This window comes from Ambystoma mexicanum, chromosome 2p (genome assembly GCF_040938575.1).
Source record: "Ambystoma mexicanum isolate Mex_15411 chromosome 2p, UKY_AmexF1_1, whole genome shotgun sequence".
Taxonomy (NCBI): Eukaryota; Metazoa; Chordata; class Amphibia; order Caudata; family Ambystomatidae; genus Ambystoma; species Ambystoma mexicanum.
In genome coordinates, this window is record NC_090923.1 from 780,416,787 (window position 1) to 780,437,375 (window position 20,589).

Below are 20,589 nucleotides of genomic sequence, written 5' to 3' on the forward strand. Positions count from 1 at the left end.
GTCTCTAGGCTCACCACCCAAGACCCCCCTTGTTATTTGCATTTTAAGTAACTTTGGGTCTCACCCTAAAATACTGGGGGAATCCAGACATGGAGCCCTTCCTCACTATTCTTAGAGAGGCACAGGTCCACCCTACTAATGAGGTCCAACAAGAACGAAACACGTGTCTGGGGTTGCTGTTGGTACTCATGTTCAGAGGAGAATTGCCTAGCAGTTTGGTGCTGGACTGCCCCATGGCATGACAAAAACTGATATGTTTTGGGTATTTCTCCTCTGTAAAAGATAGTGAGCTAAAGACTCTGGGTAAGGCTCTTGTAACCAGGACTAGTGTCTGGCAGAGGGCCTCCCAGGACCCCCCTTGTTATATACATACATAATCACATTGAATGTGTGCGTGTGTGAGGAGCTGGGGATCCAGAGGGCAGGCATGTCATTCTCTTACTGGGCATCTAAGATAGATGTTCTGTAAACAATAGCATGACTGACACCTGTGCCCCCAGCGCCTGGCATACACACAATCACTTTAATTGTATCAGGCCCAACACAGAGCTCTCAAAACCTGGCTATTTACTTAACTGTGTGAGCTCCCCCTTGATCTGCCATCATTCACTGTCTGCCTGTAACACACCACTGATCCTCAAAGTCTGTCCTGTACTTTTAATGCAACTGTAAATCTGTCTGCACAAGCACCAACTGGCCACATGTAAATGGTACATGTAAGAGCGCCTCGATGCTTCTGGGTTTTTGTGCACTTTATAAATAAGTAAATAAATAAATAAGTGTATAAAAACATTTTGCTGAGGTACAGGGGTCAGGCATGGCATTTTGTTTTTCTGAGTATGCCCAGTAAAGAGGACTAGCCCAATCCCCTGGGATGTCTAGCATCTCACATGCAATCTCATGCTTGACCGCTAAGCCCCCCTTTGTCTCGCATGCACACATACAATATTATCTGTGCATGTGCAGAGCGGGGGGCATAGGTGGAAGGACTGACATTTATTAATTGGCATCTATGCCCAAAGAAAAATGCCATGGAATTACCCCGGTGCCCCAGCGCCTCACACACATCTGCTCCCTGATCCCCTAGCGCCTCTCATCTCACACCTAATCACATTCATAATTAATGTAATTACGTCTGAATGTGAGGCTCCGGCGCACCAGGGTGGCAGGCATGGTATTTTCTACATGTTTTACTTGGCATGGATGATAAAGCAACATGACAAGTGTTATTACGTAGCTAGATTGGCATTTTTAATGCAGCCAGTCTAGCCATTTCTTATTGTAGTATAACATTTTGAATTGGGCATCTTTGGTAAAGCAAGCGTAAGTGTAGCTAGACTGGCATTTTGGTGCAGCGAGTTTGGACATGTTTTCATAATGTGGCATACATTTTTAATAGTAGAGCCAACTGGAGTATGTTCTTACTTTTGGACACTGCCATATATTGGCTGAACAAGCATGGACTGGTTTTCTGATAGTATCAATACTGGCATTATGCGTAAAGCAAAATGAGTATGTTCTTGTATGGGAATACTAGAGTATTCTAGTGCAGCCAGCATGGAAATGTATGGGCACAGGCAATGTGAACATGTTTTATATTGGTACATATTGTAGTTAAAGGCATCATGAATATAGTTGGAGAAATGCTCCTGTGGACTGTTGGGGACTTGCATCTATTGGATTTTCTCACTGGAAAACCAATTGCAAACTTTTGGGCTTTTTACACAATTTTTCTAAAAGGTGTGCTATAAAATGCACCATTTGAACTCATTATTTAAAATTAAAATCTTGGGGGAGAACCCCCAAAGCCTCCTTTATTGTCTCTTGATCCCTCACTACGCTCAGTCACTAGGGCTTATCTGCAATCAATATGTATGCCCCTCCACTTAAAATATCCAGCAGCTATCACTGTGCCACTCATTATTTACTCCAGTCTCCATCATACCTTCTGGAGAAAATAGCTCATTACTCTTTAGTACAGAAGCTTCGTTCAGACGATTTACCTTTCCTGAGTCAACCCGTATTACAAAGGCCACATGGGTAAAAGTGATTGTAGAAACCTTTCCCACCAGAACTATGATTCGAAGGTTCCCACAAAGCTTCCTATTCACATATTGGTCTACATAAGTGAATGGACCCTTGTTCACAGCTTCTAGGAGCTATATTAGTGCCATTTATCATGTCTCCTGTACAATACGTCCGTCTTTCTTCTACATTAGGCCAACTCCAATTTTACGTTCTGTGTTCCTTATAATCACTCTAAGGCATGACATAAATTGTGTAGATTGCACTATTGGCTAAAAGCCTTGTTGTTGCGATGGTAATGTTATCCAGATTCATTAATAATGGCTGCCAGACTTGTACACATTGTTAGTATCTCTTTAAGCATTGCTCTCATGATGCAGTAATCTGTAAATCCATATACACGTGTATAACATACTAAAGCACTTGTTCATTATTTCCCTTACCCTGTAAGATGTGCAGCTACTTTGTGTCTCCATCCTACAAAAGGGGCATTCATGCTAGATGCATTGCTTGTGCAACAGATTATGAGACGCTCAGTAGACATTGTGACATTTGCAACTACATCATTCATGTTTGTGGGACAGACAAACGCTAGTCAGTCCACCTTTAATAGCTCAAATGTCTCAAGAAATATGTATGTTCTACCAAATGTGAATCCTTGGCTTTAGTGCTTCTGTATTGCGCTCTGATTTCACATCATTTGGTTTATTCTTGCTTATCAAATCTTACCTTGAACCTTGGGGTTTTTCAACAGATGTATCAATCCAAACCTCATTGTGGTGCTGATGGATTCTATGCCAGCAAAGTAAATCATGAGTGCAGACATTACCATGGTGTCCCAATTGAAAACAGTCGCTGGATTAGATTTCTCCTGAAAAAGTATGAATGCAGTGTTAAAAGGAGAACAGTGCAAAAGATTCTGTTTCACTTTCTAAAATCGAAAGTTCTGCAAATAGCAAGTGGTCGCTGATCACTACTCTGCCTGACCATTTATCACTTAAATGGAAAATGATCACATACTATTCAGGCATCACTGTGGATAGATTGGTGCAATTCAGCTGCAGATGAGATATTTCGTCAGATACTCACTCCAAATAGGGGCAAACCCTGAATAATATTTAGCAGCACTCCACTCCAGCATCATGGGTACACTGAATCCACAAACAAATGTAACAAAGAAAGCCAGATAGCAAAGTATGTAACTTAACTTGAAAGGTGTTTTCCCTCTCTAAAATAGGAATTGCACACATCGAAGACTAAAGCTGGCCAATCAGAATGTAAAATCCATGGAAGATGCCTCAGTTGGGCTGCTAAAGATGCACAGAAATCATTCCACTACAGGATTAGGAACACCCCCTGAATTCGTGCAGAGCCTCTGTGATTCCTATTTTCAAATATGACAGAGATTTGGCACAAATTTGAAAACAAGTTCAATTATTTGATGTGTTCTTCCAATGGTCCTAATTCCTAAGAAAACTGCACTCTTCATCATTAGTTCTTCCCACTTGATGGACTGCACTTAGGTTCTATAGAAAGCAAATAGGAGCAAGCATAACCGGTCTGGTGCTCCACATCTTCCTGTCCGAAAGTATCACCCGAACACGTCACAGTAATCCGTGAAATGATGGCTGCCCTCTTTCAGGGCAAAGTCTTTGCATACAAGAAAAACACAATTACCACTCCTTGCTCAAGGAACCTTCAGTAAAGCAAGAGTTCTGACCAACAAAAATAAGTCAAAACTTGCATAACCAAGAATGTTATTGGAGGGCAATGACACCCATTATCTGGGGGATATTTTAAAAATAAACTTCATTATCATCATGGCTGATTCAGAAATATGAGTTTGACTTAATCACAATACGTATTTTTGGCCTAATTGAGAATTGACTAGAGGTCCCTATCTTGTTGGACCTCCTGATTGATTAGTATACAGTTGACAAGCAAAGGCCACTCAACTGGATGGGTGTATTTTCTTATAGTTCTGGAATGGAACAAATCCTTTCTCAATAATCACTGCTAGCAAGTCTATTGGGACATAGCGATATCCTGTGTCAAGAGGTTGACTTGTGAGGACAATGGGGTCTCTCGATGGCCTCCCTGCTTTTAACCATGTACATGCAACCATTTCAGCATTGTATTCAGCAACACAACATTTAACTACAAATGTACACGAGGGAAACAAATATACACTTAATTGAGGGGCAGGGTCACAACACTGACCTAAACCATCACAATACCTAGATCACATACGTGTTTATTGCAAAGCTTTTGTGGGTTGATGAGCTCTGAAATGATATGCTCCACTCCAATAGAATTCTTCACTTTAGCCCTACAGTACCCTTTTAGAGAATCACTCACAGAAACGCTCTCATATAGAATAGCTAATTGTTCTTAACCTTGCAATGGTCTGACAATATATGCTGCACATTGCCAAAAACTTCCCTATGATATCAATCATTCTCCAGATAAATGTCTCATGTTATCACTCATTCTCATTGGCTCTACATTTTACAGGCGACCATATTCAGAACAATGAGGTCTCTCAGCTTGACAGATCATAGTTTACCTCCTTTTGAACATGCTTGTTTTACATGTGGAAAAATGCTATTTTTACATGTTTAAAAATTGCTGAAAGCTCCTTCACATGTGTGTAGCGATGGAAATATAAGAGCATGTACCCTCAGAAAAGGACACTATCAAATTCGGTCAAACAGTTTGAAATATATTTTGACTATTACCCTTGTCCAAATAGGGTGCAACGACATGGTGGTTACAAATGTGACAAAAATTGCCCCAATTCAAACAACCTCTATTAGCCTTTCAATCCCTCCTCAGCAACCCACCCTAACTGTTAAAATAATGTGCACCTGCTCCAGCTTGATGAGGAAGCTATCGATGTAGTGTCTAGGGGACTTTGGATCCAGCGTCTCTTGACTTTTCTTTGCTCTCTCCTTAACATAGCGTTCCAATCTCCGAAAATGTTTGAACATCTTCACATGAGGCCCGGGTAAACAATCCAAGATATTGGGGAACATGTGGTATAGCTGGAAAGAGGGTAGAAAAACAGAGTAATGCAAATTAATATCGTATTTGTGCGGTCTTTGAACAGCGTGCCATGTCTACTCTTAATTAGTTCATCAAGAAAATGGCAATATCCTTCAACTGGAGGACAGGAAAAAATGTAGGAGGAATGGGCAGATTTTTTACAAGCCCACATAAAAAAAAAAAAAAAAAATACCATATATCCTTAACATACCATTTGAATTAACGGAAAACTGCAAAGACTGCAAGGACTAATGCTCTTGGCGGGCGTCAGTTTTGGTCAAATTTTTAAAAACCTTCCATGGATCCTTCTAGTGCTTTAAACTTTATCCTATAATTCTCCTCCCTTTCTTTTACAAACTTTCAGAAGGTCATCTTGTTAAATCCAAACTGACATCCTATTTCTACTTCAACTTCCTGCTTAGCCATGTTTATTTGAGTTTTGTCCCTTCACCAAGTGGGGCGGTGTCTTCTCCTACTCAATAGAAGCACAATGCTTCTTCTTTCCTTATCCGTCTGAACCTTAACAGCTGCTTTTGACATATGGGATCACTATCTCTTGCTCATCCCTCTCTTTTTCACAATTTGAGGCCATTTAATGGCCCAAGTCGTAACTTACCATAATTCCCCTTTGTCCCATCTTTCAAAATACCTCCCCCCATCCCTTTCTTTAGGGGACTCCTGCCAGATTGAATTTGCTCTGTTCCTGCTCATGTGCAGCTTCAAAACGATCTCTCAATTGTACTTATCTCCTCCCATGGTTCCCTCTAACATATTGCTGGTTCTTAAATAGTCCTCCCTATTTCTGTACCTATCTACTAATGCTGACACACTTCTCCTGTATTTCTGCTTTTACATCCTCAATACATATCCACTTCCAATCACTCAATACTTTCGAAACAGAACATAATTTCTATCATTTGCCAACATCATCTTTATCCTCATTGTCATTTTCCATTGGCAGTCACCGAACTATCCCATTACACACAAGAAGATTAAAAACAATAGCAATCGTGTCCCTTTGCACCGTCCATATTTTCAAAGCCTCCTACAAATCATGCACATATATACAGCTAGTTCTATCCTTGTCTTTTCTCTCATTATGCAATAGACAATGGAGTCTGCAAAGAGGGATGCCCACAAGAAGAACTGAGGTGTATAAAAGAGAAGTTACAAGTGAAAGGAGGTGGGAAGGAGTTGACATTAGTTTGGACTGAGAAATGAGAAGACAAGCTAATTACAATTAAGGCAGTTGTAAGCGGATTCAATTCAACACTACAGCTAAGTCAATGCCTAGTCTGGGATGCTGAGGGAAACCCTTATTGATATATTTGTATGTCCAGTTCGTTTACTCTGGATGACAACCCTTATATAACACCCCTCTCTTAGAATCCCCCTGACCCCACTGAGCCAAGAAGTAGGTTTGTTTTGCAAATTAAAAGGTTTATTTGAAAATTAAACTATATATATATATATATATATATATATATATATATATATATATATATATATATATATATATATATATATATATATATATATCACACTTTTATAATAAATTAATGTTTGATAGCACACTTGTGAAGATGATAGTGATCAACAATGGATAATGTTACAGTGGTACACTCTTTTTGATGTGATATAGAGAGGATGAAGCAGCTGTGAATGTTATTATGGCTTCAAGGACAATGCAATGATGAATGAAAATGCAGTACAGAAAATAAACTTGATATGACTTCAACAAAAGACAATGTAATCACTTTTATTTGACAATTCACCCCCCCCCTCTATGCAAGGTAAAGAGATGGGAGAAAAGCACACAGTTCTCAGGAATGCAATCAAATATAATTCAGTTCCCCCCTAGCAAGCTTAGAGGAAAACAGGTAGGAGTTTTAAACACAGGCAAGATACTTTGATGTGGTTGCAATTAAGTGAAAAATATGCTAAAAAGGCTTTTAATTCCCTATAGGGGTTCAGGGTAGTTGATAGATACTTTGAATCAGTTCAGGATCACTTTAGCAATGCTCTATGAATGATTGTCAGGTTGCAAACGAATTTCAGCAATGAAAGCAAGGACAAATATTTTTACACGTGGCTGAAATTAAGCAAAATGTCAAATCGCGGCAATTTAGTCGCGTGCGTCGAGCGCAATTACGGAGGCACTATAAGGAAGTCGGTTCTAGGCTCGTTGGAAAGCTTAGAATCTTAGCTTTAAGATGACAGTTAAAACTCGCTAAAGGTAGTTTTTCGGATTTGAAATTTTAAAGCTCAGAATGACAGATGACAGTTTTCAGTTTTAAAGATGACAGAATGACACGATTCTAGGAGGCAGTTCTAATAGGCTAAAATAGTTTGGATTAGATTATTTTAAACTAAGAGATTGGTTTTGGCACAGTGCTAGCTGGGTACTCACACTAGATTTTGGACAGGAATGCGACTTCGTCACTGATCGGGTCAGGATTGGCTGGACTTCTGCTAGCGATTCTTCACAGCGATCTGGTCTCTGGGTCTCCAGTTCTATTATCGGTTCTGCTAGCGGTTCCGGATACAGCGGTTTCTGGTTCTGTGGGTCTGGATCAAGTGGATTCTTAGCAAGCAGCAAACCGCACAGCCCGGCGGTTGAATAGTTTGCAAATGATTTTTGAGGCCTGCTGAAGAGAACTCAGCTTGTGGGTTAGCCTCTCTGCTACAAGTTCTGAAGTAAAGTTCTGGATCCCTGGAGTTCTGGATTTGAAGTCTGGAGTCTCCCGGCAAAGCGTCCCGCAAGAAAGTGGAAAGTGAATGTCTCTACCTGGGTTTCAATGTTCCTTTTATGTGTTTTGAAAATGGGTGCGTGCCTGGGCCTAGCTAAGCCTGCCCTTCTCACTTATCATTGCCCAAGCTTTCCTCTCTCCCTTGATTGGGGGATGGAAATGGAGTATCAGAGTGATGCTGTAGGTTTTATGGTCAGAGGAACTTCCCCTTGTCAAATTGCACACAAATCTATTTCTGACCCAAATACATATTTATCTATGTACCATTTTTCTAATATTATAGGTCCAGTTAACATATTTTCTGTAGCACCAAACCATCCGATCTCTGTCTTTGTACGATGTCGTGTCCACTTATGACAGAATTCTCCCCTTTTCATCCAGATAACAACCTCTAAACCTTTCCAGATTTTACACAAATGTGCACCAGGGATATGGGTTTCAGATGATAAAGTGTCAGATTTTTAACATGCATACATTTGGAGTAACAACCTTTTTTTCCGCTACTATCCCCAAGAACATACCACAGGGTCCTAACACCTCTTAAAATGTGCACAGAAAAATCACAAGAATGATGATGTTATTTATATAATTTTTACAAGTCTGCACTATGAATTATCCATCTATTTAAAATCATGCTCTGGCCCCAAAGGGGTGTGGTTTTCCAAAGCACATGGTGGAATTTATGGTTTATCCACTTCCCCCAAGCTCAGCTTGCTCTCACAGGCACTGCCCCTCCCAGTTTCTCCCAAGAGGAAGCCATTTTACGACCCCCCCAATATAACATTTGCCTGAGCCAGGGGCAGTGCTTTGTTTAGTTTCCTGTAGTCCCCAGGTGCCACTCCCCTAATTCAATCAGAGAGGTGTCATCTCCTTTTGGCAGGGGCAGCAGGATGCAGCCAGGCCTGGGAACACAGCTGCTGAATTCCCTCTCCTGTCGGGGGTAGTTGTCAGGCAGAATCCAGTTTCATTAAGCCAGGCTTCCGCTAAATGTCACTTTTGTTCCCAGTTTTTCTTCATTCAAATCAAACTTACAATTTTCACACATGCAGCTCGAATGCCGATTCTAAGTTCAAAACTATGACATTTAACAGTTGCAAACTATGTGACACTGAAAAGTAGGTCACTCATTTAATTTAAACATTTCGATTTTAGTGGTTTTAAATCCAATTCAGTTAAGCTGCTGACATCCACAGCTCAGCCAGTTTTGTTATATACATTGTTTTGGGCTCTTTCTCTTTCCAGATTTAGTATGCACACAAGAATACATTCTGCCAAATGCCTGCTGGTGTTCATTGAGATTTTTGAATATCTTGTGATGTCTAAATAGGCATTTTTAGCTTGCATTCAGGGAAACAAAGGTGATTTTAAAGCGCTTTTTTAGCCAACCGGCACTGCTGTTTTTCCTTTGGCACACATTTCACTCATGGCACACCTGGCCCATCATGCTTGCACTGGTGGGTGGCAGGTTAGGCAACCATTTTGGTGTGCGCACAAACTGCGCGGTTTTCCCGGATTCTGGTGCAAATTTGGGCTTTTCCGTCCTCTTGGATTTCCTAAGCCCACAGTACCAAATGTTGCAGCATAATAGTCCAAATGTGGGTCAGGACACCCAACACAGTGAAGTAACAAATTGGCAGAAAATACCATTTGCAGTGCTCCACCATGATAAATGCACAAAGGGGAAGTGAAGGATAAGTGACAGTTTGCCAGTAGATTCTGCATTGGCCTGCATTGGACTCGGTCTTGGTTCTTAACCAAGTAAGCGGTCAAACCATATGCAGTCCTTTGTTACAGCCTGGGAGCTCAGTGCTCGGTTTGGAGTGACTGCTTTTTTTGGAACTCCACAGCTTCCCATAAAACCTCGAAGACAGCGCAAAAGTGCTTGCGAAAGGGAAGTGAAAGACAAGTGACAGTTTGTTAGTTCGGCAGTAAGTTGGTTTGTGTATTTACCTTTCTGCCATACATCGGTACGTGATTATTTACTGAGATTTGGCTGTTTGAGGATTTTCTTTGTCGTCGCCCTGGAATCAATGTATGAACTGAGAAGCGGAAGAGGCATGGGCAGGCTTTCGTCTGGCACAACAGACCACATCTCAGATCAAAAGATATTACTGGTGGTCACCCTTCCGCTGCCAGTCTGCCAGGTCAAAACCGCCTGGGAAATGGATGCTGAGCTGCCTGCAGGGATGCTGGGGAGGCTTTTCCTCCACAAAATATCAGCCTGGCTCCAGTGCCTGTGTATGGGAAAATCACAGATTATCCCGTGGCTGGTTTGTGTGCTCCAGATAAACAGGAACTGGGTCTCCCCTATAGTATGGGATCCGTATTACAGGATATGCCTGTTACATTTCTCTCGGAGGGCGGGGTGGGGGGAACTCCTGCAGGGGAGCCAGCAATATCGTCCATACCTGCTTGTGAGCTAAACGAACATAGCAAACACCTCATCCATGATGAACTCTCCTCTGAGCATTTCTCCTCTTCAGCCTCTGCACACTAACTCGTCTTCGTCCCCACTTGCCTCTACACCTACGGACTTGCCACCATGCAGGCCTTGAACCATGTTCAAACACATGGAAAGCGAACTTAGAAGGGGGTCAGAAGGATGTATTGAATGAGATTAATCAAATGTTATGCATCCTGGTCTTGCTATATGAAGGATACCAAGTCGCATTCTGTAATGCTGGAACCCCTGCTACATAAGTTTAACAACCTTGTGATTTACAGAAATCTGAAAGAATTTGTTGGTCAAAGATGTTACAGGGTTCCAGCAGAAAACTCTATTCTAAGGAATGTTGTCTCTGAGCCTATTGTTAATATTAAATGTATGGGAGTGAATATGTTTAATCAAAATGTTGATACAACTCTGTACTGCCTTTTGTCAGGGGATCAATGGTGTAGCTCCCAGAAGGACAGTTTTCCATCTAAAGTTGTATCAATAGACAGTTGCTCCCTCCCAACTTCTCAAATTGGGGAAGGTGGTAACATTGCGCTTACAGAATTTTGAACACCATCGGAACGACCAAGTTCGGACTCTGTTGGAGATGGCTCTCCCTGCCCCCCTATGGTGAATGGTGCTGTAAATGACAATGTTTATGGGTCAGTGAGGGAGGTTACTCCATCAAAGAGAAGGTGGATGGACAATTTAAAACACCAAAGAGTCTGTAAAGCTGTAAAGAAGGCAAAACTTATCACTTAGTAAACGTACAAAGCAGGCTACAAAGACATTTCAGTCTAGCTTTCTAAAGCGTCCTCTGGTTAAAAAGGTCTTTGAAGGTAAAACCAAAGTAGTTGTTGAGGAATCAAGTTGGAGTCTGCCCAGTATGACTATAATGAATATGGCTGGTGAGGGGGTGGTGACAGAGATGGAAACAATACATCAACATGCTAAGGTTGGACCTATCAACACTTTGGGGAGTAGGAGGTTGAAATTTGTAACATTTGAGGAGCAGCAGCCTGCTAATAGTGGTCTAGTGGCGGATCTTACACAACTGGGCCCTACTGACTAGTCTTGACAATGTGCTTCATTGCAGGAGAGGCTGATAGGAACATACAACCTGGTCCCTCTTGTAACATGTTTTGCCAACCTTATGTGTAAAAACCCTTTTCTCTCCTGTCTACTGAGGGTGCTGTGCCCACTGAAAGAACATTGCCCTCAAAGCCATTCTTAAAAAATAATCACCTCAGCCTCAAATTCACAATGTCCTCTCATACTAATACAAAAGGGGTGGTTATTGATCATTACTTTCAAACGCATATGTGTAGTTTCTTAAATGGGGCTATGGGGCGTGACCAGCCATTGGATGCTTTTAAGACTCATAACCCAGTTGGACCTGGGGTGCTTAGAAATATAGATCACTCAAGTTTTGTGACCCACAGGAATGGACCTAAGATGGAGCAACAGTTTAGAATTCTACTTGAGGGTGTTTTTCATGACAATAAGCATGTAATGCTAAATCATACTAACGTTTTAAGGCTTCTAAATGCTATTCCATCTTCCATCTCTTAGGTCCCTGACCTCCAGGGTCATTGAGCGGATATACTTGTCTGACCACTTTAAAACAGATCAGGTTAACATATACTTTAGATCAAGATTGAACCTTGATGTTGTTATGAAGCAATGAAATGTTGTCCATACATTTGGTTTTCATATATCGCCACAAAATGAATCGGAATGTAACCAGGACAAGAATGTGCATGGAGGAGGCTTGTCTGCAGATTTATCCATGGACATTGTTGTCGCTTTTGATCAGGGGCAGACAGCATTAGGTCAATACAATAAGTCCCATGTAAAAATAATGGGGACACCATGTCAAGGGACTGGTTGTGGAACTCGGGTGCAATATCTGCAAACAATGGAGCTGCCTCCCCGCAGTTAGCCTAACACTAAGACATATGATTTATCTTTGTTTTATCTTGAAACACCCGGGCCATATCGACCTTTTCACAAATCTGGCTGTGAATCATCTTTTTAAAATTAATTTGGCAATTCATTTGCAGGAAACCTGGCTAATGAATGTTCCTTTGATTGATGGGTTTGATTATTAATTTCAACCAGCAGAGAAGGGACCTTCAGACCACCCTTTCGGCAGAATTTTAACATTAATTAAATCTACCAACACAATATCTATAATGGGTCAACCCAATGTCCAACTTGGGATAATGGCTATGCACATTCGAATGTTACTTGATCATACAACTGACATTCTCTTTTGAATGTTTATTGGAATACTGGTCTTGGTGATTTATGCATCTTCATCAATGAGATCCTGGGCTACATTAATGAGTGGTTGGACACATGGCAAGGAGGATTAATCCTCTTCTCTGGTGACCTCAATCTCTCTTGTCTCCCATCACAACTATCAATGGGAACTGGTGTGATAAAAGAAGGAAAGGAGTATCGCGGCCAAATCTGGTATAACGCCTAAACTGGCATTGGTCTTGTAATGTTGAATGGAGCTACTGCAGCAGATGTTCTGAACCACTTTACCTGGTTTAGTGGCATGCACTATTCAACTCTGGATTATATATTTGCCAGTCAATGTCTATTTGAGTGATGTCTATATTTAAATGTTCGTTCTGCAGAATTTAGTGATCATTGCACTCTAGTGGCTACATTTAGGTTGGGTGAAGAACTGGGCTTGCCCCCTAACCACATTACAACTCACACCCTTGTCTCAAGGGACCTATTGAGCCTGGTCAAATCCTTTAGAGTGGAAAAAACAGCCCATCGGGACCACAACATACTGAAAACTACTTGGTGGACCAAAAGACCAGGTCAGGAGCACCTGACACAAGGTCTAGAAACAGGCCCTAGAGGGAACCTTTGAAACTAACGGCCGAAAGCATCAGTATCATCACAGGGCATATAACAACAATTCAAAGGACATAAAAGGGAAATCAAACAAACCTACAAACCTGGATTACATTCCGCTATTGGAGGCATATCGTACAACAAAGCCTCGAGGAGATCACAATCGTGAAACACGCTAACACAGCTAAGATAGAGACTTGGTGCTGCAAACAGCAACCTTGAGAAAATTCCAACGAATGGCGAAAACTTCAAAATCAAATAAGTCGAGTGAAAGGCTCCTTCAAGCCCAACGCTATTACAAAGGTTGGTTGAGACAACACCGCGCCAGGCGTTTGCAACTGGACGCTGAGAAAATGCTGAGAACACTTGCGATGGAAAACAGAAAAGAGTTCTGGTCATTAATTAATGAGTCAACTACAAAGATTAGCAATAATTTACAACGTGAGTGAAGAACAATGGGGGGAGTTCTTTGAGAATCTGTACAAAAGGCCCAAGAGTGAATCTTTTGAAAGGTCCAGGCAAGAAGCGATAGCGTGGGAAATCCCTTGTGATACAGAGTCATTTCAAAATCATGAAATTAAAAGATTCAAGAGCTCTGGGGCTGGACAGCATATCAAATATCGATTTAAAAACCAACGCGGGAGCCACCAGGAGGCGCAGGGATGAACACACTCTGTGCGTGAGCTCTGTCAGCATCACCCCGGAAGATGAGTTGATCCCCCTCTTCCCGGTACCCCCTCGTGAAAATTCGATGAGATATTGATTGCAGAATACCCCCCCTCGGTTTGGGAAAAGTCCCGGGGAGAAACGGATCTCTGCACCCTCTAAAAAAGATGAAGGAAGCAAGGGCCACGCGACGAAGCCACTCGCACACGCAGGCAGCATATCAATGAGACCTGAGGCCCCACAAGCAGATCCTGCGGAGCCGCCACCGCGCACCCACAATACGGTGGCAAGGACCAGCCTCTGGCCCATGAAAAGAAAAGAGGAAGGTTCCGCACCCTCGGCGCCTGAAGTCAGCGACACCGAACGGAGCCGCACAGAAGCCCCGCCGGCCCGCACAACATCGAGCCTGCTGCAGAGACACAGCACACGGCACAAAGACCACTCCCCCCCGAGCCCCACGGCAATCAGGTACACCACCAGTCTCCCCGGGTCTTGCCCCTCAATAAAGAACGGAGTGAACCTGGAATTGGCCGAGGCCTCGACACCTCCACGTATAGAGGAGAGTGTAGAGGGGCGGGTGGACGCTTCCTGACAACCCCCCTCTATTAGAACCCCTTGCCTCCACAAGAACAGCTAACGGGGTTCTGCTGCGCCTCTCACGCTGCTCCAGCACCTCGAAAGGAGCAGCATGCACCTACGCCCGGGCCAACCCCCGCTCTCAAAGGCCTGAAATGTGACACAGGCGAAGGAGTGGGCCACAGTGAGAAGCTTGAAAGGATTAGCAGGCACCTACGCCTGGGCCAACCCCCGCTCTCGAAGGCCTGTAACATGACACGAGAGAACGAGTGGGCCACAGCGAGAACCTACGACAACGCGTGCAACCCAGCAACGGCGGTGTCCAAACCCCCAGTGACTTTTCATAAGGGTACCGACCCCATTGCATCCGGACCACCCCAATCTCGCAGGAAGAAGGAGGTAAAAGCGCCCATTCATACGCCCCAGCATGACAACCACCTCCACCCCAGCGTATGCAACCTTGCCGCGCTCTCTCTCAGTGGTGATCTAAGCCCCACACACTTTGGTCACCTCCAGGTTGCAGCATTCTAAACCGTGCCTGCAACACGCGCAGGATGAGACCGGCCCACAGCCCGACCAAACACCATTGTGGCGTCCTCCACAGAACTGTTGAAGATACCATATGGACATTAAGGAGGATAGCCACTACTGATCTTTCACATCTAACAGGGCCCAAATGCCGTCCTACGAAGGACTCCCTGTAGTGCCTTACGGCTGAGCACGCACCCCGGAGCTGCTAACGGCGAACCAGCAGCAGAAAACATTACCATCCCGACCAACCCACGCCACCACCAGAGACGCTTATGACCACCAAACACAGGCTGTCACACTTCGCGTACGCCCCTAATCTGCCTGTTCCTTCTGAACCTTCAATGGCGAACAGCAACACCACAGGGAATGACCTGGCAGCGGCGACAAAAGGAGATATCGCTGCCCTCCTGCGTGAAATAAAAAACCTGGGCACCAGCATAGGAGGCAAAATAGACAGGATTACGCAAAGACTTGATAGTATGGAGGATAGACTCGAAGGAGTGGAGAACAATGATGCCTCCATTGATACTCTTGAAGCACAACTCGACCAGAGAATGACAGAGTTAGAACATCGAGAAGAGGACTTTAAACTTAAGCTTGATGATTTGGAAAATGTAGAGAGACGGAACAATATCCGCATTTTTGGTATCCCGGAAAGAGAAGGCGAAACAGAAGCAGACCTGAAGGAGACACTACACAATATTATCAAGCTTCTAACGGCTGATGATGAGGTGGACGAACCAATCACAGAATGAATCCACAGAGGAGGAGGCCCCTCGGGCGGACCACGATCAGTCTTGGCCCGATTCCACCACTTCCGGGACAAGGCCCGAATTCTCGAAAAAGCCAGAAGGAGTGACACGATCACGCTGGGAGGTGCCCAGATTTCGATTTATCAAGACTTGTCTCCTCTGACTAAGATCTGAAAAAGAGATAAAAGCATGCATCTGCGACCTCCTTGGCTCTCCAGACGAAGATCCTAATCGAGATGAGAAACAAAGAGAAAACCGAGAATGACATACCCAGGGCACCCGGAGAAAGAGGGTGAAGGGATCGCAAATATTCCGGAGAGACAACCTTTCCCCAGAAGGGGAAAACTGAAGACTTCATAATACCGGTAAGAGCAAACCAAAGCAGTGAACTATATGACAGATGTAATAGGTATTAACATTTACACAACCTCGCAACTCTAATGACTAAAATTAGGGGGGGACCATGGAAGGGCTCAACTCAAACAAAGATGGCACATTTGGACATGGAGCGTGATGTAACGGCCCCTATAGGTGGTTCGATACCAAGTCGGTGTTCTTATCCGGGTGAAATCGAACGCCACCAATCGGGAATGGGTAAAGGAATGGGAAAGAACAAGGAATGGTTAAAGAACTTTGTAAAGGTCAAAGCAGTACTCACAATGTCATATACATACCAATGCAGCATTGGATTTAGAGCAGACATGCATCAGCGAGCAGTCAGTAGCAGCCATCTCTCTTTGAAAATAACTAATGGCAACAAACACTGATGTGGGGCATATCACTCCCCTGAGAGTAGGGACACTCAACGTTAAAGGCCTTAATTTTCCAACGAAAAGATCACTTGTGGCCAGAGAATTCCGCAGGGCCGAACGTGACATCCTTCTCCTGTTAGAAACCAAGTACATGAAAGGCGAAGAACAGCAAATCTTACCGAAACAGGTAGGATCAGAATTTTGGGGCTCCGGCCCATTACGAAAAAGGGGAGTCAGGATTCTCATCAGAAAGGGCACAGAATTTGAACTCACCAAGTCATGGTCCGATATAGAAGGCAGAGCGCTTCTACTCAACGGCCACATAGGGAAAATAAATGTAACCATTGCGACCCTCTACTCCCCAAATACGGGTCAGTCCAGATTCCTCACTAAAACGATTCCAAAGATCGTACTCGAGGCGTCCGGCCATGTCATCCTAGGTGGCGATTTCAATCAATGGGCAGACCCTGTCAGAGATCGTAAGCCCGGCAACCCCAATGTCAAACTCAGCGGCAGAACCAAACAAACTGAGCTAGCTACCATGATGGAAACGTATAACATGAGGGACGTTTGCCTACGTGGGGCTCGGTCACCAACCAAGCTCTTCACGTTTCAGTGGTCATAAGACACTTTTTAATCCGCCTTCAACAGGGCGTCTTGTTCGAAGACCCTGTATAAATATGCACAAAAAAAAACATTATAATTCCCCATCTCAATGTTGGTCAGGCTATGTCTGACACTCTGTAATCTAAATCAAGCCTCAGATTCATCGGCTGTCGCTTTACCTGCCGATGCTATAATCCCAAGTCTTGGGTTATGTCCAGTCTAGAGCACAGGGTAATCCCTAGACTCAAGTGTGGTGGCTTCTGTGTTTCTTGATTGCAACAGATGAGGTACACTTTCGGGTTGAGCCCTTCCTGTGAGTCCCCCTGATGTATGCTCGTGCTACCTGTTAGTACAAGACAAAATGGTGGAGACTTCAATTTAGTGAGGACAGGTTGTATAATGCACATGCTCATAAAAGAGGGGCACCATATTGAAAAACAAAGGGGCCCCAATTGTTACCTCAGTTGCTCCAGGATTCTTGTTTCATAGAGAAATGCAGAGAATGCTAGTAAGGGTACCATGAGGTGGAGAGGTTGTTTTAAGCCTCTATATTTCCAGGAGCACTCAGTTTCAACTGAAAAACATAATACAGAAATGTGTACTTATTAAAACATCTGGTAGTAGATTCACTGAATGCGAAAATGTGGATAGTGGTCTGGCATAGCTACCTGAAAAAGTGCTGGCATGCGAGATGGGAGCTGCAGATTCGATGTGGTGGGTCCAGTTGGGTCCCCTACGGTCTCTGTCCCTGTAATGGGTAAAGGGATGGTTAATGTCTGTATTGTAGCCGTGTAATATTATTTGTTCTAGGGGCTACTGAACGGATATGTTGTTTCTTATAAGAACAGCGTGTCTAGGGCTAAGTGGTGATTGGTACTGGCAAGTAGTAGCGGGTGCCAGGAGCCGTATAGAGTAATCCATGGCGGCGTGCTCATTGTAAGAGACTTAATAGTGAGGGCATAGCGCATGCAGGGAACCCTTGGCTCCGTCCTCCAGTTTCTGGGCTTACCTTCATTACCCTTGTGGGTGGAAATCCAAAAGAACAGGTCCTCTTCGTGGCACGGAAGAATGCCGCGGGGGTCAGATCCAGTGCGAATGCATCTGGATACTGCAGGAACCGCGTCTCTGCAAGCAGGGGACGCGCTGGTTGTCAAGGAGGTGCAGACTTTGATCTGCTTTGTGATAGGACCACGTGACCCCGTAAATCGCGTCACAGGGCCGGCTACGTGCCTTGTTGTGAGTGGTTGTCAATGGGTCGAGGCTGCTTTCCTGTTCGGCAAAGGTCCTTGATCATGACAGCGGATCCAAGTCGGTTGTCCAGGAAAATGGCATGTATGTTTGAGCGGCATCCCTCAATGGTGCCTGGTGTATCTAAATTGTGTACATAGAAAATAATCCTGTTTGTCAAATAGAATGTATGTGGCCTGCTCTATGTAATGCAGGACCCGAGGCGGCACGAGCAATAACTCAAGAAAATGAAAGACATGAAAAAACAGCCAGCCCTCATCTAGACGGTGTTGCGGGAAGAGGTGCTGTTTTTTTGTGTGTGCCTTCGTGGTCGTTAACCCCGCTGTGTCCCAAACCTACTGGATTGCAGTATGGGTGCTGTTCACCGTCCACTTGAAATTGCACTGGAGATAACTCTCCTGGCATGGTGTTAATACCCAACAAATTGCCGGAGAGGGTGGTTATGTCTAGACAGGGGTTGTGAGGGGCAAAGAGGAGAGGGGAGGGAAAAAAAAACATGTTTGTATGTGCAATCTCTATATGGTGCAGAAAAATGGTTTTCCGACTTTTGATCTATTGGGCAAGGCAAAAGGTGGTGTGCTGTGCCGTGATGCCCATGCTGTATACATGTGGGTCACCTGATACTGACTCAGTGTACCACTGGTTGAAAAATGTCATTCAGTCCCTGGTGGTAAGAGTCTAATCAGTGAATCCATCTGGATTCCTTATGTAGAAAGCTGTGTGTTAGATTGGCTCCACCCTTCACTTTCTCTAATACCCACCACATAATATCATCGGGGGAGTGTTTGGCCTCAACAAAGTGTGCCACCAAAGGTGCTGTCAGTGTTTTGCAACAGATCTTGGATCTTTGGTCAGAGATCCTAAGATGTACCGATCTCATTGTCTGTCCTACGTATTTTAAACCGCACGAGCATTCAATGCAATAGATAATGTGGGAACTCTTGCAATTGGTGAAGTCTTTGAGTGTCCATTCCCTCTGGCCGATCTTAAAGGTTTTCATTTTCTTAGTAAATTGACATGCCATGCAATTGCCACAGGGGTGGTGCCCTTGTATTGGACGTAACATTCTTTGTCCTGTATGAGAAGATTCTGCTTGAAAAAGGGAATGTACTAAATGATCTTTAAGATTTTTTGCCCTCTTGTATGCGAATCTGGGTGGAGGGTCCTCTGGTAGGTTCAGTTTGGCAATGTGCCAGTACATCTGAATAATTTTCTTGATTTTCGCTGTTTCTCTGCCATGCGTAACCACACAAATGAGGGGGTCATCTTCGGAATCAGTTAGCCTGTTTTTTGGCTGCAGGAGTGATTCTCTGTTGGTGTTGAGTGCTCTTCTGACTGATTGATCCAGTAGTTTCTTGGGATAACCTCTTTCCTGTAATCTATGTGACAACATTTTGGAGTGTGTGAGGAAATCCTGTTTCAGAGTGCAGTTTCTCTGTATCCGCAGGAATTGCCAATAAGGCAAATTCTGTTTGGTGTGAATGGGGTGGTTGCTGGTATGATGTAATAGTGTATTTCTATCCGTAGATTTGCGATGGAGGTCGCATACTAGTTTGCCATTGAAATGTTGGATAGTCAGGTCCAAAAAAGTGACCTTGGATTTGCTATGTTCAATGGTAAACTGTATATCTGCATTGCAGGAATTCAACCATTCTCAGAAAAGGAAGAGAGGACTCAATTCACCTGTCCAGATGAAAATTACATCATCTATATACCTATACCAATGCCCCACTTGTTAGCTCCAATGATTGAGTGGGGAAGAAATATAGTCTTCCTCATATTTGGCCATGTATAGGATGGCCAAACCCGGGGAAAATGCTGCCCCCATCACAGTTCCCTTTGTCTGGAGGTACATTTGTTTGTCAAATGTAAAGAAATTATTTTGGTGTGAGTGGTGTCTCTCAGATATGTACTTGTTTGCATACTGACTGGCTGTAAGAAGCTGTCCACAAATTTACTCAAAGGTTCCAAGACAGACCCACATCCTGAGATGATCTGTCTGCCTGGTGGATTGGTTGGATCTTTATGACTTTTAGGTAAGGCTTAAAAACATGGTGTTCTGCCCCCCAGAGTATTAAGAAAATCAGCTTTTTGGAGGATAGCCAGTCTCTCTCTAGTGCAAAGTTGGTCGTTTGTAGGATCCTTGCGGAGGATAGAATAACATTTGTGATCATTCAAAATGGCCAGAACCATATCTTTATATTGAGTGGTGGTCATGATCACATTTCCTCCTCCTTTATCCGCCGATTTGATGACGATACCCTTGTTGTTCTGTAATTCGGTGAGAGCCTGTTTCTCATTCCTGGTTAAATTAAGATAAACTCCTG

General features: G+C 43.6%; 1 protein-coding gene across 1 annotated transcript in view; it reads right to left on the bottom strand.

Annotated features, from left to right (window-relative positions):
* Positions 1-20,589, bottom strand: part of LOC138566787 (cytochrome P450 2F2-like) — a 646,300-nt gene that overhangs the window by 350,190 nt on the left and 275,521 nt on the right. The window contains exons 5-6 of the mRNA XM_069644441.1: positions 4,893-5,069; positions 2,755-2,896 (exon numbers count right to left, since the gene is read on the bottom strand). Coding sequence (XP_069500542.1) covers positions 2,755-2,896; positions 4,893-5,069 — 319 coding nt within the window. The remainder of the gene's footprint in view (positions 1-2,754; positions 2,897-4,892; positions 5,070-20,589) is intronic.